This window comes from Talpa occidentalis, unplaced genomic scaffold, assembly GCF_014898055.3.
Source record: "Talpa occidentalis isolate TD23 unplaced genomic scaffold, MPIMG_talOcc4v2.1 talOcc4.3, whole genome shotgun sequence".
NCBI lineage: Eukaryota > Metazoa > Chordata > Mammalia > Eulipotyphla > Talpidae > Talpa > Talpa occidentalis.
This window is the reverse complement of record NW_023603184.1, coordinates 134,561,326-134,578,569: the sequence shown is the minus strand read 5'-3', so window position 1 is coordinate 134,578,569 and position 17,244 is coordinate 134,561,326. Positions and strand designations below refer to the sequence as shown.

The window sequence follows — 17,244 nt, the reverse complement described above, 5'->3', positions numbered from 1 at the left end:
ACCAAAGCTTTGAGTTTGGGTCTCTCAGGAGTTACTGAAGAAAGTTGTAGCCTCGCTCCCTTTGAAGAGCTTTAAAAACAAGGCTGACTTGTGTTTTGTCTGAAAAGGAACTGAGGTGATGAGTCGCTAAATGCTCAAAACTTCTCAGATCCCATTTCGACCCTCTGAGTATAGAGCGAAAACTGGGAAATCTTCAATGGTAACTTTCCACATTCTTGGAGTATATAACAATTGAAATATTTTTAAAAATCTGGCAGTGGGACTGGAGGAGGGGAACTCTGATGAACTAATGTCTACAAGAAAAAAAAAATGTGAAAAGGCAAGGAAAAAAAACTGCGGGAAGGCAAAAATGCACATGGTCTCCTATCAGCTCCTCAGAGACCAACAGGGCGTTTGCAGTACTCGGGCAAAAGGAGGCGAAGCTCTTTCTTTGCACATCTTTAGATCGTCTACTACTGACCTCACTCCCCAGAAAAGGAAGACTTTCCTTCCTGCCTATTTTTAAAAAGCAAACTGCTGCTTTGTCTTTCAAAAAGAAGTCTCCACCTCCGAATTTATACCCAGAACCCTCCCGCACCACTATGGTGCTTAATAAGTGCCCATGAAAGAGTATCTTTCCCCTCTGCACCCCCTTCCTGTGCCAGCCCCTCCTCAGAAGCCTGCAGGTATAGGGCTGAGAAGTCTTGACGAGGAGGCTGCGAGGGCAAAGAAAGTCAGTCCCAAGTCAGTGCACATCAGCCCAAAGAAAGGGAACACGAGGCAAAGCGGCCCCGCCCGGGGACCGCACAGTCGACATTCCTACAGCTGCAAGGTGGTGGCTCCTTTATGGTTTTTTTCTCCCCCAAAATACAGTCCAGTGAGCAGAGATTTTTTTGCAGGGGTGACGCAATGTCCTCCACCCCCCCCACCCCCCATCCCAATAAAAAGCAAAGGGACGCGAGGGGGGGGGACGTGCACCCTGGGCTTCCCAGCCCCTCCCTTCCTCCCGGTCTAAGCCTTTCCAGCCGCTTCCCAGCCCTCCCCGCTCAACCCCCAAAAGTTTCACGACCGCAGAGGAAACCAAAAAAAAGTTCTCTCGCCCCAGCCCTGGCGGGGGATCAGCACCTCTTTTGTTCGCGGTGAGCCCACAGTCCCCCTGACGTCACCCCAGCCCCGGCCAATCGGCGCGCGGTCGGCGGCCGGGGCGCGGGGCGCGGGGCGGGGGCCGCCCGGCGGGTCCTCCTCGCGCGCGCCCAGGGCCGGCGGGGGGCGGGAGGGGACCGTCCCTTATAAGCCCCGGCGCTCGGGCTCGGCCGCCCGCGCCGGCTGCGCAGAGCAGGGGGAGACTGGGAGCCCCGGGCGGGCGCGAGCCGGAGAGAGGGGACCTGCAGCCACAACTTCCCAGCTCCCTTCGCCGTCCCCCTGCGCCTACCTCCTCCGAGGCGCGCACCCCCGGGGCGCCCTGGAAGGGACTCCCGCAGGCTGCCAGCTGAACCGAACTTGGTGGCAACTTGCCTCCTGCTGAGGGCGTCGCAACCCCCACCCTCAAGATGCCCAGGGGTGCGGAGTCCGGGCTGCTGCTGCTGCTGCTGCTGGCCGTCCTGTGCCTGGGGACCGCGGTGCCCTCCACCAGAGTCTCCAAGAGAAAGAGGCAGGCTCAGCAAATCATTCAGCCCCAGGCCCCGGTGCCAGTCGGCCAGAACAAGCGTGAGTACTGCCCGCGGGCTGTCAGGGAAGCTGGCTGTCCCGGGGATGGGGCCGTAAAGTCCCCCAAAGTTGGGGCGCAAGTTGCGCGCGCGCGCGTGGGGTGGGTGCGCGCCTTAGCGAGACACCGTCTGTGCGCACAGAAGGTGACTGGGTTGCGGAGGCTGGTTCTGAGGGTCTAGGATGAAATCTTGCGTGGAGGCTGGGGCGCTGGACCGCCCGCGGGGCTCCTACCATTCAACAAGTGCAGGTCGCGCTTCTGTGAATTAACCTACCTTGTCTTTAAAAGGGAGAAAAAAATGATCTATGCCTTTAAAATTTCCGTTTGGGCTAGTGTGGTCCTTAAGCTTCTTATTTTCTTTGTTATTGAATAATTAGCTACATATTTTCAAAATGGGGGTGGGAAGAGGGTAGTTAAAAGTTCTCTAGTTCCTCACAAACTTGAAAGAGATGTAATTGGTTCAGATTGCTTTGGGGCCCCTCCGAATACTTCTCTCAGAACAGAGATCGGAATTCCTCTTCCAGTTTTTCAAAGACACCCTCACTTTCCCTGGACTGAAGGGAATTGCTTGAAGTTGCCTTTCTTGACTTATTACCCCAAAGAGCATTGAAGTCCCTTGCATGGTCTTAAAATGTAATTCCAGTTATCTCCTGTTCAAAATGTTTCCACTCCTTTGATGTAGACCCCTGGCCAGATGAAAATGACATCACTGTATAACATTTAGCCAAGTGGAAAGAAAAATAAATAAATAAAAGGAACACCTAAAGAGCTCCAATACACTTTATTTTTTTTTAAAGATTTATTTATTTATGCATACAAGAACTGGGGCACAAGCCAGAGGGGTGGGGGTGAGAGGATTCACCAGAGACAGAGCGGGGAACAGAACAGGCAGACTGACTGAAATACACTGCTGAGGGGAGCAGCGGGCGAGACAGGAGAGGTCTGCGGTGCCATATGTTTCTCTCTGGCTGGGCGGGGATCCAACCCGTGCTGCAGAGGCTGCGGATTGCTTCATGGTGTGCTGCTTAACCCCGTGCGCCACCAGGGAGGCCCTCCAATACACTTTAGATGGTGTCTAAATTTTAGTGGGACATCATGTTTAATTCTCCTGTTTTCTGGTGATTAATTAATTTTTCTATGTTTGATGTGTATGTAGGCTCAGCAATTTAGCGGTGCAAGGCTTTTTTATACTTTGAATTAGGGAATTGCAAATATAATAACTTTTTCTTTCAATTCCTTACAGTTGGTTGTTACGATAACGGGAAACATTACCAAATTAACCAACAATGGGAGCGGACCTACCTGGGCAATGCCTTGGTTTGTACCTGTTACGGAGGGAGCAGGGGATTCAACTGCGAGAGCAAACCTGAGGGTAAGTGGTAGGAGACAGGTCATTAGTATCTTTGATAAATGGCGAAGTGCTCTCATTCATTAAATTTAGCATCAGTAGCAAAATTACATCTACCATTTTCCCAATAGGAGTCTCTATTTCCTCTTTAAAAATATTTAGTAACTGCTTGTATTCGCTTATATATGCTACTTTTACCTTTAAAACAAAATGTTCCCAAACTAGTCTTATTTCATGCTCTTGAAGTTTTGATAAGAAATAAAAAATTGTGTCATCTCAAATAAAAAGCTTGTAAAATTTTAATTTATTGGAATGTAAGCCTAAATCTTACACTGTAAGATTATGAATCAGAAACTACTATGGACACTATATTGAGAAGTGTTCAGTTTGACACAAAACCTCTATCGACTTAAAAGTCTTCATTCCTTTGTGATCATCGATATGTTTTTTTTTTGTAAGTTATAGTGTCCTCTACAGAGAAGCCCTGATAAGTCTAAATTGAAAAAAGGATTCTTAAGTGGGAGAGGGGTCTTCGAAATTTCCTTCTTCTATGGGCCTTAGTGTGACTTCCTGGGTCAGAGATGAGAATCTGAAGTCCTCCACAATTTAGCCAGTCTTAAGGTAGTGCTTCATGTGACTTTTCCTTCAGGACTTGAAACTCCTTTACAAAAGAAATTAATTTACAGAAAATGAGAGAACTTGCCAAGGGTCAAACACTGAGGTCTTTATTAGAGTCCAGGGTAAAATCTAGGTCTTTCCCTTCGATTTTTTTTAGAACTCCCAGTTGTACCGTGCAACTCATGGAACGGAAACATGAATTTTCCTCTGGGTGGGATCAGTGGCATACTTTAAAGCTTTTACATATGTGAGGCTCACATGGACTTTCCTCTTCCCTCAGCTGAAGAGACGTGCTTTGACAAGTACACAGGGAACACCTACCGGGTGGGCGACACCTATGAGCGCCCTAAGGACTCCATGATCTGGGACTGTACCTGCATCGGGGCTGGGCGAGGGAGAATAAGCTGCACCATTGCAAGTAAGAAATCATGCTAAAATATCATACATAGGAATTTCTCTACCGCTCTCATTTCCCCTCTTGCTGTCCTATCACTGACGGGGTATTCCTATCTTGGGGATTTACTCCTCATGATCAGGTATCTTTATGTGGTCACCCAATTGGTTCTGTGTTTCTGGAAAATGGGTCTGGGCTCTGGAGGAATTGGTATTTAATCTGTATGGATTTGTGAGGGGGGCGGGGAGGGAGAGAGAGAGAGAGTTACATCGAGTAACCAAGTGGATCTCTTCGTTCTAGTCCAGCAAGATATGCTTAAAGGAATTGCCCATTTTACATTACCTGGGACTTTTCAAGCCAGATTGATCATGTGATTGTCTTAATGATCACAAAGAGTGAATTAGCCATTGTGTGGTCTGCTCTTGTTGGCATGCCAAAACTTCTTGCATCTCATAGAAGCAATCTGGTCTCCTTGTGTCTAATAATTTATATCCAGGAAACAGATGTCTCTGTCTCCAGGGATCATCATATGACATGAATAGCCCAAAGGTTTCCAAGGAACTTAGAGACTGGGGTTGACTCATCAATTCTAGTTTAGCTAACTCAATCTCTCCAGTATGATTCACTGATTTATCAATAGATCCTATTAACATAGCATTTAATTGTTAAAAACTCATCTTTTAAAATAAGTCATTTGAAAGTTTTCTGTCCTAATGAGCAAGTCAGTTCCTTGTGAGTAGGCCTTTTTGGTTTCCCCCATCTTAACGTTAGGATTTATTCAAGTTTGTTGGCAGATCTTGAGTCATTGGTCCATGGAATTTACAACCTAATGGATAGTTCAGCCTTTGGATGTGCTATTGTGTTTAACAACCTAGAAAAGTACCCAGATTTCCACACTTGATTATGTATCTGTATATTTGCTTTCTACCAAAATGACATTTCTCTCCTAGGGTAAAACGCAGGTTCCACACTCAGGAAAGCTGGAATGCTTCACCCCATGTGGCCTTTTCATTGAGCTTAGCCTCAGGCTCAACCTTCTGTATATGTGGAGAGGCCTTGCTTACCAGCCTTTCTTTTCAGCTTTAGGACCCAATTTCCTGTGATCTCCTTGGGGAACCAGGTTTTATGACCTCTGTATTTGCTGTTCAGTTTTCTCTGTGGATTCCCATTGTGCTTAATAAAATCATTTAATGGAATGACCCAAAGTAACAAGACCTGTTAACTTTTCCCATCTCCGATGGGAATAAGAATCATCTTTGTCCTCACTTTGGCTAACTTAAGTACTTACCTTGGGAGAACCATGGGACTTTTTCTTTTTTTTAAGTATTATCTGTCCCATTCTCCCTGACATTTGCTCATTATCTTGAACAGACCGCTGCCATGAAGGGGGTCAGTCCTACAAGATCGGTGACACCTGGAGGAGACCCCATGAAACTGGAGGTTACATGTTAGAATGTGTTTGTCTTGGAAATGGAAAAGGAGAATGGACCTGCAAGCCCATAGGTATGTGGCCATAAGGGATGGGTGGGGAATGGGGATACTTCATCACAATGTTGTCTGAACCAAAATCTGAACTGATAAGACATCTAAACTTCAATACAAAAAATAGCAAAATGAAATTTTATTTCAAATAATGAAATGGTATGTAATCTATAATTCTCTTAAAGGAGTTCAATTAAGTACTAACTGTATAGAAATCTTAATTCTATTTCAAAGGCACAAGATAAAGTTGAAAGATATGTCTAATCACTGATCTAAAGTTCCTCTTTGGTCAAGATATAAATTATTTAAAAGTAAAGAAATGACACTTTTGACACATTTCTTTATTGGAATGCACTGGACTGAGACACAATATAGTATGTGCTCTCCCACTTTGTAATTTCATTTTCAAAATAAAAATTAGCCTCTTTTTTATTTCAATGCTCAGTTGAACTCTCCAGGTATGAATCTCAATGCTTCTGCCTCTACATTTTACTCTCTTATTGTTCTCTAATTCAGAGGTATTTGCTTTGTGGTGTCTGTTTTTACAGAAATCTAAATTTTAAATACCTTTCTTATTTTATTCAGGCATTCATAATTGGTCATTAAGATTGGAATTTTGCAAATTTAGTCCCTCCTACACTGGATACACACATAGGTCTTATTCACTCAAACTACCAATGTGAAAGATGGTAATAGTTGAAAATAGCAGCCTATGTACTTATTAGAACAGAATTTCTGCCTGCCAACTTGGGTTGAGCTGTCTTTTGCTTTGGTTACTTGCTGTGTTCTTAGTTACAGAGTGTGTCTTTCCTTTTGAACAGAGTACCACTTAAAAAATGTGGCTGGATTTTTGCTTACACAATGCACTTTAAATTACAGGGAGACTGCACAATTCAAAATAACCCATTTTTTCCTTTTTTTTTTCCTCCAAATTTTCCTGTAGCTGAAAAATGTTTTGATCATACGGCTGGAACTTCCTACGTTGTTGGGGAAACTTGGGAGAAGCCCTATCAAGGCTGGATGATGGTGGACTGTACTTGTCTGGGAGAAGGCAATGGACGTATCACCTGTACCTCCAGAAGTATGTTTTCCATGTTTTTGTTAAAGATTTGGTCAAGTATTATTTTCTAGATAATCAACCAACTTTTGGATGTCAAGAAAAATTCTATAACCAACCATTCTGCTTCTTCAAAGAAAACTACATTTTTGAAAATCTCTTAGTTCACGAAGGTCTTATAGCTACTGAGAAAAAAAATGTTAATATTCATTGAAATGCCAAATGTGCCATGAATCTGAAGATTAGTTGTAAATGTTTAAATTATCACTGAGATATTTCCCAAATATTAAGAAGTCATTAAAATAATCTTTGGGTGGGCCTCCCCGGTGGCGCAGTGGTTGAGCGCTGGGTTGCGAAGCTGCCTGTAGCCTCTGCAGTGCCGGTTCAATCCCCGGCTGCTCCCCGGCCACCAGAGGAGGGTCCCACATGGCGCGCAGACCTCTCCTGCCGCCCGCTGCTCCCCTCAGCAGTGTACTTCGGTCCTTCTGCCTGCTCTGCTCCCTGCTCTGGCTCTGGTGAATTCTCTCACCCTCCCGCACTTCTGACTGTATCAGTGCTTGTATAAATAAATAAATAAATAAATAAATAAATAAATAAATAAATAAATAAATAAAAACCTTAAAAAAAAATTAAAAAAAAAAAAATAATCTTTGGGTGTGTGGGTACAGTTGACATAGAATGGAGTGAAATGACATTGAGTTTTCTTCTAAGTTTGAAATTTAAATGTATATAAACAAAATTGTAAAAACAAAAAGTACTATCCCTAAGGTTAACAGTTTTTGTGTCTCTGGAGGTAGGGACAGTTCATCTTGCCTAGTGCTTCAAAACAGATTTAGTGCTGGTGCTACGTGGCACTCTGGCATCTTTGATTTTCCTTCTAAGACTGTCTTGAGGTGTTACTTATTACTTTTGGGGTTCAAGTCTCCTTCTTTGAATTTTCAAACTAACAATAACAATTTTAGAGTTTGTTAAGCAAATCAGCCTTCACCTATTGGTGTTACAAATAAATTTAAAATCAAGTCAAAATATTTGGCACATATTAATACGGCTTAAAATATTTAATGATCTGAAAATGTTCCTCATTTAAATTTAAATTCATTGCCAACAAAAAAATAAACCTCTCATGGAAAGTGATGACAATTCTGACCAAATGTTTCCCAGAAACTTGCCAGTTCACTAGTTCTTTTGTAGCTAAAATGTTTTTGTGATCATCAGATTCCCAAGACTTTGGTGGCAATGTTTTAGTTTAAGACGTTAGATGTCTAACTCAAACTCTTATCTATTGTTTAAAACTCTTCCAACAGCAAGTTGGGAAAAGTTTCTCCAAGAAAGTAATTTATTCCATGAAATTTTAGTAGTTCCTTTTTATACAAGTTGGTTTAGGTTTGTAAAAGTGAATTGGACATTTGCCTAGTTATCAAAGAGTACTTTGTAAGTAGGTGAGGGGAATAAGGAAAGTCTTATATATATTGATCATCTACAAAACACAGTATTAGGATTTCAAGACAAATCCTGAAAATAATGATTTGGAGGTTCAGGGAAAGACAATATTCTTAGCCAGGGGTTTGGGGAAAAACTACAACCAGCATTGACACCTTATTTCAGCCCTTTGTTCTGTGGGTGGACCAATGTGGGTGTGTATTTGCTTTTCAATTTACATCAACTGTCTAATTACTTTTCTGTCAGTGCAGTGATTTTCTGATTCACAAACAAATCAAATCCTCTACACTCATTATAGCATATGGTCAAAGCTACATTATGATTATAACAATCTACTTGCCAGATAATTGATAAAGTTACCAGTTATCATTTTATATGGATAATTCCACTTTTCCATGGAACGCTGAGCAATTCAAGACCCATTAGTGGTTTTAAATGGGGCCCAGAGGAGAGTGTGGGGAGAGAAGAGAACATTCTAGTCAAAGAAATAGGTATTCCCTAAATTTTTTTTTTTGGCATAATAAATGAAGAAAGAGATGCAATTATCTTTTAATAGTTCCTTTGTGGCAATGGGAAGACTTTTTGAGACCTACTGTTGTTGTCTCCCTACTGTTTCTAGTTTCCTAAAGATAACCCCCTTTGGAAAGGCAGGTCATATACAATAATTACTGGGAAAACGCTAGGAGAGAGGGAAGAATAGAAATTCAATGAATGAAATTGGTTAGGGAACAGTGTGAAAACTATTAAAAAAATCAATTAAGGAAAAATGATGAAACTTTTGGCAAACGGAGAAGTGATGCTAGACTAAATCATATAGCTCTGTTTCTAATCCAGCAAATACAATCTCATCTTTCAGAAGCTTAATAACTGTGGAACCACAGCTGAATATAAATATCACCAAAAATTAGCACATCAGCCTTTAAACTACTATATTCCTTTTTTAGATTTGAATTGAGCTTTTACTAAATGACCTGATTTCCATATTTTAACATTTCCTTTCTGACACAGATAGATGCAATGATCAGGACACCAAGACCTCCTACAGAATTGGAGATACCTGGAGCAAGAAGGATAATCGGGGAAACCTGCTGCAGTGCATCTGTACAGGCAATGGAAGAGGAGAGTGGAAGTGTGAGAGGCACGCATCTCTGCAGACCACGTCAATCGGTGAGGCTCAGAGTAGGGCCAGAGATCAGAATGCAACTAAAAATATTTCTGCAAATCCATCTTTTCCTTGACGTGCCATTTCAGGATGATTTGCAATGTTTTGGCTACTTCATGGAGTTCATTTACAGACTGTTAGTTGTTAAAACTTTGTTTCATGTCAGGTCTTAAATTTAGATAAAAATGAAATGAAAATGGATTTTAGGAGGACAAAGATCACTACCCCAAGAGATAAAACTGATGTTTTGGAAAATACTAATATCATACAAGCCGCACAATTTAAATATATGGAAATATAAATATCTCTGCTTTGCCTGTAGATAACACCTATGCATACACATGGACAGGCATTTCAAATTTCTAAAGCTCATTTTAGTGGAAAGGACAGAGTTATGATGAGTTATATAATGACTCCATTCTTCCGCTAGGAATGGAGGAAAAAGTACATTTATTCTTTTCTTAAAATGGAATATATTTCCTTGTCCTGATATTCAACTCAACTCTTTTTATAGTGGAAACAATCCTTTATATGTGATTTCCATGCTCTAGCAAGCTTTGTTGCATTCCATAAATGCAATCATTTTCTACATATTTGTCATTCACAATTTGACAAATTCAAAAGGTGCCTTGAGAGGAGTGTGAATGACACAATATCTAAAGAAGTGTTAATTATTTCTGGCACTAGAAAAGGATCTTTGCATTGTAGCTCATAAGAATGTGAAGCAAGAAAAATGACTGTTAAGGGGGTGTACTTCTGTTATTATTCTTATATGTTTTGATCAAGTTTTCACTGCACAATATGTTAGTGTTATTGCTTAGCAATCAACTATTTAGCTAAAATATTATTTGCTTGCATTTTTCTCCTTTTGATGAGTTTTTATCTCTTTCTGAGCACTTAGATTTGAAAATATCTTTGAGTTATTCGATTATTGTATGTAAAACTGTTTTTAACCAAAACCAGAAACAATTATAAATATCAATCTATGGAAAAATAGCAGCTTATTGAATAATATTTCATTCAGTGTCATGTTTTAATGATGATGAGAAAAAAGAAATCCCAGATTATGTTGAAACAGATGACATTATTCAAGGTCCTATGTGCTATTTCTCATGAAGTTACAGTTTGCAAAGAAACTGTTGAGTACATTAGGTCATGACTTCCTGTAGTTTCAGGTAAAGGGGTAGTTGAGTTTAAATGAGATAAATGGTAACTATTTTATTAATACTACCAATATTATATGGAAAATGTTATGTTTTTCAAAACTGAGAGACACTGAATTTTTTTAAACAGAAACTGTGTTTACGGGATCTTTATATTGCTTTGCGTTGTGACTCTCCGGGTGCAGGGGTTGGGGTGTATATTGAAAATAATTGTTTCCCCAATATGTGTGACTTTAGAACCCATCTATGAAGTACTTTTTGGGTTCCACTGTTCAACAGAACTTAAGGAGATGCTGGGCCTTGCTGGTGGCCTCAGGGTTAAGTCTTTGCACTATCAGCACTACGTCCTGAGTTTGATCCCCACCAGGGAGCTGACCCACACAGCATTGCAGACATCTCCTGTCTCACCTGCTGCCCCCTCAGCAGTATATTTCAGTAGTTCTGTTTGTTCTACTCCCCACTCTGTCTCTGGTGAATCCTCTCACCCCCCACCCCCCGCACCCTTGGCCTATACCCTAGTTCTTCTATGCATAAATAAATCTTTAAAAAGAAAGGAGATGCTGAAGTCAGTCTACCAAATCAGTTCTGACTCTACTCTGCCATGGACTTGGCCTTCAAGAGAACCAATTTCCAAATGTTTAATGAAAAGGTGAACATATTCTACTGTCTTACTGTGAAAGAAAAGCTATTTTAAGAGGATTGATTGGTTTTAGGAAAAAAAATAACAATTCTCATGTAATTCTGAGGAGAAACAAAATGAAGAAAAAGAAGCAATTTCTGGGGAATCCAACATGGCTACGAGGGCACCTTGGATGCACTCCGAGCTACACAGATGGCAAGAGGTCAGCTGCAGAGTGACAGGGACTACTCAAAGCAATATCAGGAAGTGATATATTGAGTTTATGGGAGCTAGCAGAAGAGGCATGGCGAGGCAGGCCACTCCAGGTGAAAAGAAGAGCAGGTAGACAGCGTAGGGTACATGAGGGAATGACGAGTAGCTCAGTGCCACAGGGCCTAGCACGAGGAAGTTGCTGGTGAGAAGTGAACTGGAAGGAAGTTAGGTGTGACAGATTATGAAGGCGTGGAAGTGAGCTTCCTGGCTTGAGGAAGAAATTATTGAAGGTGTCTGCTCTGTTGAGAGGCAGAACAATGTCTGTGATTTGAAAATAAAGATTGAATGCAAACACTAATGCAGAACAAAAAATGTCTTTCCAGTTCCAGGTCGGTAAGAACATGGATTTCAGAATAATCCTTATGGAAACCCTATGATTCTGACTCCAGAAAGTAGTTAGTTGTTGGATAAGTTCTTACCCAGCTTTGTGACTTTCCTTTCCATCCCTTTAGGAGTTGGTACCATCACAGATGTCAGAACGGCCATTTACCAGCCCCAGCCTCAACCACAGCCAGTTCCATATGGTCACTGTGTCACGGACAGTGGTGTGGTGTACTCTGTGGGCATGCAGTGGCTGAAGACACAAGGAAACAAACAGATGCTTTGCACTTGCCTGGGCAATGGTGTCAGCTGCCAGGAGACAGGTTTGTACTTTCTTTTAAAAAATAGTACTCAAATACCCCCAAATACATGACTGTATCAAGAAGATGTGGTACATATACACAATGGAATATTACTCAGCAATCAAAAAAGATAAACACATGCAGTTTGCAGCAACATGGATGGAGCTAGAAGGGATCATGCTCAGCAAAATAAGTCAGAAAGAAAAAGGAAAATACCAGATGATCTCACTCATAGCAGGAATTTAGAAAACCTAAATAAGGGACCAGGAAAAAGATTAATTAATACAAAGTAAAAAATCAAAATCCACAAGCAACTATAAACCAGAAACACACTACAGCAGGGGGGAGGGAAGGGAGAGGAAGGACTAAGGTCAAAATAAGGGGGGGTGCAATTGGGGAATATAACCAAAATGAAAATGCATACATTGTGCAAAAATGAAAAATAATATAAGAATTATATAAAATAAAGTATTAATTTAAAAAAATGAAAAATCCTGAGTGGATATTTTGACATCAAAAAAATAAAAATAAAAAAAATAGTACTAACTTTTTTTTTTTTCAAACTTTTGGAGGGTAGCACATTCATTTTTTAAAAAATGTGAAAGAAAACAAATAAGAAAAGCTTATAATCTTATCATCCTGTGATAACAACCTGGGTTGGCATTTGATATATTTTCTTCCAATCTTCTTAATCTTTGTGTTTTTCTTTCCTGTGGTGAGTACTGAACTGCTTTGTATTAGCTTTATTTGTCTAAAATGTGGTTACAAGAGGGTTGCTTGCTGAATAGCTAATCATCCATATTTTATACTCTTAAGTCTCAAGTTTCTGGAATTTTGTGATGTTAACGTCTTTCAATAACATCTCTTCTGGGTTACAGAAATGTAGTCACTAAAGCAGTAATAATTGGTACATTTGGCTTTTCCCCTAGAATAGCCTCATGCGTTAATTTTTTTTCCTTTTAAAATATATTTATTACATCATTCTTCATATTTTTTTGTATTTTTACAATGTATGATTTCCCCATAAAATTGCCACCACTATTTCACCCGTGTGCCATCACCATAGTCCCTTGTGCTCTTCCCACCCTGTCCCAATCCTTCTCCCTCCTCCTCCCTTACAGAATGTCTCTGATCTATAGTTGCCTGTTGATTTTGATTTTTACTTTATTATAGTTACTTTTTTCCCCTGATCCCTTATTTGGTTCCTCTACATTCCTCCCACAAGTGAAACCATTCGATATTTTTCTTTTTCTTTCTGGTTTATTTCACTGAGCATAATCCCTTCCAGCTCCATCCATGTTCCTGTGAAGTTTATACTTTTTGATTGCTATGTAATATTCCATTGTGTATATATACCACATCTTCTTGATCCAGTCATCTATTTTTGGGCATTTGGGTTATTTCTAAAGCTTATCTATTGTAAATAGTGCTGCAGTAAACATAGGGATGCACATGTCCTTTTGAATTAATGTTTTTGTGTCCTTTGGATAGATAACTAGGAGTGGAATTGCTGGATCATATGGAAGCTCCATTTTTAGTAGTTTGAGGAACCTCCACATAGCTTTCCATAATGATTGGACCAGTTTGTTATGCATTAATTCTTATGGTACAACAGAGATACAGGTATCCCTCCAGTAACCTTTGAGCAGAATCCTTAATTATATAGCTTTACAAATGGGGAAACTGAGGCTTCTTAGCAGAGATAGGTAACAAAGGAAACCAGCAGGAGAATTTACCTTATCTCTATCCACAAAACACCTACGTCCTGAGTAATACCATTTAACTGACACTAATCAGATGAGCATCTACACCTTCAACTTCTTCATTTGAGGGCACAAGCTCAGGCTTTCATTGATGCTATAGATAAGCAATGGCTGGTGGAACTTGAATGCAGCTCTGTTTACTGAGATCCTTTTGGTTGTCCTTGCAGCCGTCACTCAGACTTTTGGTGGCAATTCAAATGGGGAGCCATGTGTCTTGCCATTCACCTACAATGGCAGGACCTTCTACTCCTGCACCACGGAAGGGCGACAGGATGGACATCTCTGGTGCAGCACGACTTCCAATTATGAACAAGACCAGAAATATTCTTTCTGTACAGACCATAGTGGTAAGGATCCCAACAGGGAAAACCAGTTTCTCTTGCCTTAGTTTTATTTGCCAGTGATCTAGCCACAAGAAACATTTCTTTTGTTCAGTCTCAACCCAAGAGACATGGATCCAGCGTAGCAGCTAAAAATCTTTCCATGTTCCCCAGTCCCCTTTGGAAATGACACCAAGGGAAAAGTCTTCCCATTCATTTAATTTTGACACTTCGGATTATGATGTGAGTAAAGATACTTGTATATTCAAATCACTGAATGATCCCACAGATTTGAGGAACACCCCAAATGGATGCCTGAGTGTCTTTGCTTCTCTTCTCGTTAAAACTATGTTTTATTCAAAGAGATCATTTACTATTTGGGGGGGCTGGGAAAATAAGAGCAAACACTGGACCCGAATCTATTTTGAAGATGAAGGTGAAAACACCAAGGAAACTTAGAACCATATTATCAGACATCTCTACTGAGAGAGACTCACTGGACTAGGAGTGATAACTTGATTCCCTCAAACTTTAGGTAGTAATTCCCTTCTGTACATTGGAAAGCTCAGTTGTAATTGTTTTCTTCCTGTTTATGTTTTGGGCAGTTTTGGTTCAAACTAGAGGTGGAAATTCCAATGGTGCCTTGTGCCACTTCCCCTTCTTATACAACAACCGCAACTACACTGATTGCACCTCTGAGGGCAGACGAGACAACATGAAATGGTGTGGAACCACACTCAACTATGATGCCGACCAAAAGTTTGGATTCTGCCCCATGGCTGGTAAGTTGATGCTCTCGGACAACCATTTATGGATTAAGACTAGTATCACTCTAGTCTTACTCCATAAGTCAACATACTCCTATTTCACACATTAAGATTTTTTTTTTTTTTTTTTTTTTTTTTTTTTATAGAGGCATGCTTTATTTATTTGTTTGCTGGTTTGTTTGTTTGTTTTGTTTATACATGCACTGGGTACAGTCAGAAGCGCGGGAGGGCGAGAGAATTCACCAGAGCCAGAGCGGGGAGCAGAGCAGGCAGAAGGACCGAAGTACACTGCTGAGGGGAGCAGCGGGCGGCAGGAGAGGTCTGCGCGCCATGTGGGACCCTCCTCTGGTGGCCGGGGAGCAGCCGGGGATCGAACCGGCGCCGCAGAGGCCGCGCGCAGCTTCGCAACCCAGCGCTCAACCGCTGCGCCACCGGGGAGGCCCTCACACATTAAGACTTAATTTGAGACAGCTGAAAAAGTTTTGTGATATATCTCTCTCTCTCTCTCTCTCTATATATATATATAATATGCATATACCTATTGATGCACACATTTATGTAATAAACATACACATGACATGTATTTATGCATATGTGTACACATGTATGTACATAAGCACATATGTCTATATAACCACATATATAAGAATTATATCACTGTATATTTTTAAATAGCATTGACATAACTTAATGTCCAAAAACACTGATAAAATAAAAATACTTTTTAAGGTCTGGAAATATAAATTTTACACAGTGTTGTTTTCTTTAGAGAACACACAACTGAATAAGATAAAATATAAAATATTTTGTACATAACTGATGCTATAGTTACAGACTGACAATATTTACATGATATTGGTCTAGCCACCATAAGGTCATCACTTCTTAAATACCAAAAATGACCAAATCTTTATGTTTTCTGGGAAGTATGGAATTTCTTTTTCAAAAAAAAAAGGGGGGTGGGGCTTCAAGTTTGTATGAATGGAAGAAGGGAAACCAATGTTCCAAATTTTCAGAAGCTCATAGATTACATTTGGGTTTCCAGTTGTAGAGGCAAGAACCTATACACTATATATACATTGTCAAGTGTGAATATGAGGCAAGGGAAATAAGAAGAAACCTGCTTTCTTTTATTTCTCTTATATCATCAAAAGAGAATGCTAAGTTTAGAAGTCAGTCACACTTTCATTTGCAATTCCATACCCATACACATAGTTTCCTGTTGAGTCAGTGCACATGGGAACTAGAAAAGGTTACAAGACAGTAGTCCAATGCCAACTTCTAGAACAGTGCAAACTCTTTGCGAAAGTGTGCTGGTATCGCCATGGTCTAACATCTCCTAACTCTTCCTGTGGTTATTCCCTGCAACCTACTTTGCCTTTGGACTGTTTTAGAGAGAATTCTTAGGGTAACCAAACTGGGTTGATTATATTGCTTTCCTTTTTAGAACATGTGATCATTTATCATTTATCCAGTGTGCATTTCTCATCCATTTCCCAACAGCCCACGAGGAAATCTGCACAACCAACGAAGGCGTCATGTACCGCATTGGAGATCAGTGGGATAAACAGCATGATATGGGTCACATGATGAAGTGCACGTGTATCGGGAATGGGCGTGGGGAGTGGACGTGTGTTGCCTACTCCCAGCTCCAAGGTATGCTCACTTACTGATGAAAACACTGGAGAGGACAAAGGGTACAGAGGTAGACTTTATGAACTTTATGTGAAGACTGCACTTTACTAAGAGCATGTGCAACGCTACTCCGTTAGTCTACTGTGCTGGATGTGTTTTATGTGCTAGGCAGCCAGTTCAGCAAAGCTGGTGGAGCCATTCTAAGATTCTGAAACATTCCCAGGATGTAAGCACTTAAAGTGAGCCAAAAAGATGACTTCAAAGGCTAGAACAGAATCATTTGATCCTTTTAGCTTTTAGTTATGCCATTGGATACATGTCTGGAAAAGACTGGATAATTTCTGTACAGAAAAGAGACTTTGCTTTCTAAAATAAGATCTTTCCAGACCCCAATTTTAAAGAGACAAGTAATAGAGAGGCCAATTTCTTTTGTTAAGATTAGTTTTTCTCCTTTGGGCCCAGGTATAATATACAGGGAAGTTGATTTATTGAAACTATTTTAGTTTTTCTATTTTGCTGATTTGAAAAGTAAGATTTAGGTAGAACTCTGAACTAATAAATCGTTCATATAACCAGTATGTTGACATTAGCTGAACTTGTTCTCCTTTTGTGGTGTCCAATGGGTAATGGATACAGGAGTAATAATAATTACATGTGATGTTGCAGAGGCAAAAGAACCCTAGATAGGGAACAGGCCAACTCCTTATCTTATAGATAAGGGAGCTTATTTCAAAGAGAGAAAGTAATTCTCTTCAGATCTCTCAAAGACTTAGGAGCAGAGTTAGACTAACTATGAATGTCACAGGTATTTTATTTCCCAAATCCAAATATCTCTTCAACCCTCACACCCCAGGGATCAGATCATCATACCCTGCTGGTATGATTAGTCTTCCTCC

At 40.5% G+C, this 17,244-nt stretch overlaps 1 protein-coding gene across 8 annotated transcripts in view; it reads left to right on the top strand.

Annotated features, from left to right (window-relative positions):
* The first annotated feature begins 1,465 nt into the window (after nucleotides 1-1,465).
* Nucleotides 1,466-17,244, top strand: part of FN1 (fibronectin 1) — a 67,409-nt gene continuing 51,630 nt past the window's right edge. For all 8 annotated transcript variants that reach the window (XM_037524002.2, XM_037524001.2, XM_037524000.2 and 5 more), the window contains exons 1-10: nucleotides 1,466-1,686; nucleotides 2,928-3,056; nucleotides 3,931-4,068; nucleotides 5,416-5,547; nucleotides 6,470-6,607; nucleotides 9,032-9,190; nucleotides 11,693-11,884; nucleotides 13,794-13,973; nucleotides 14,552-14,728; nucleotides 16,217-16,369. In XM_037524002.2, the coding sequence (XP_037379899.1) occupies nucleotides 1,530-1,686; nucleotides 2,928-3,056; nucleotides 3,931-4,068; nucleotides 5,416-5,547; nucleotides 6,470-6,607; nucleotides 9,032-9,190; nucleotides 11,693-11,884; nucleotides 13,794-13,973; nucleotides 14,552-14,728; nucleotides 16,217-16,369 (1,555 nt within the window). In that variant the 5' untranslated portion in view covers nucleotides 1,466-1,529. The remainder of the gene's footprint in view (nucleotides 1,687-2,927; nucleotides 3,057-3,930; nucleotides 4,069-5,415; nucleotides 5,548-6,469; nucleotides 6,608-9,031; nucleotides 9,191-11,692; nucleotides 11,885-13,793; nucleotides 13,974-14,551; nucleotides 14,729-16,216; nucleotides 16,370-17,244) is intronic.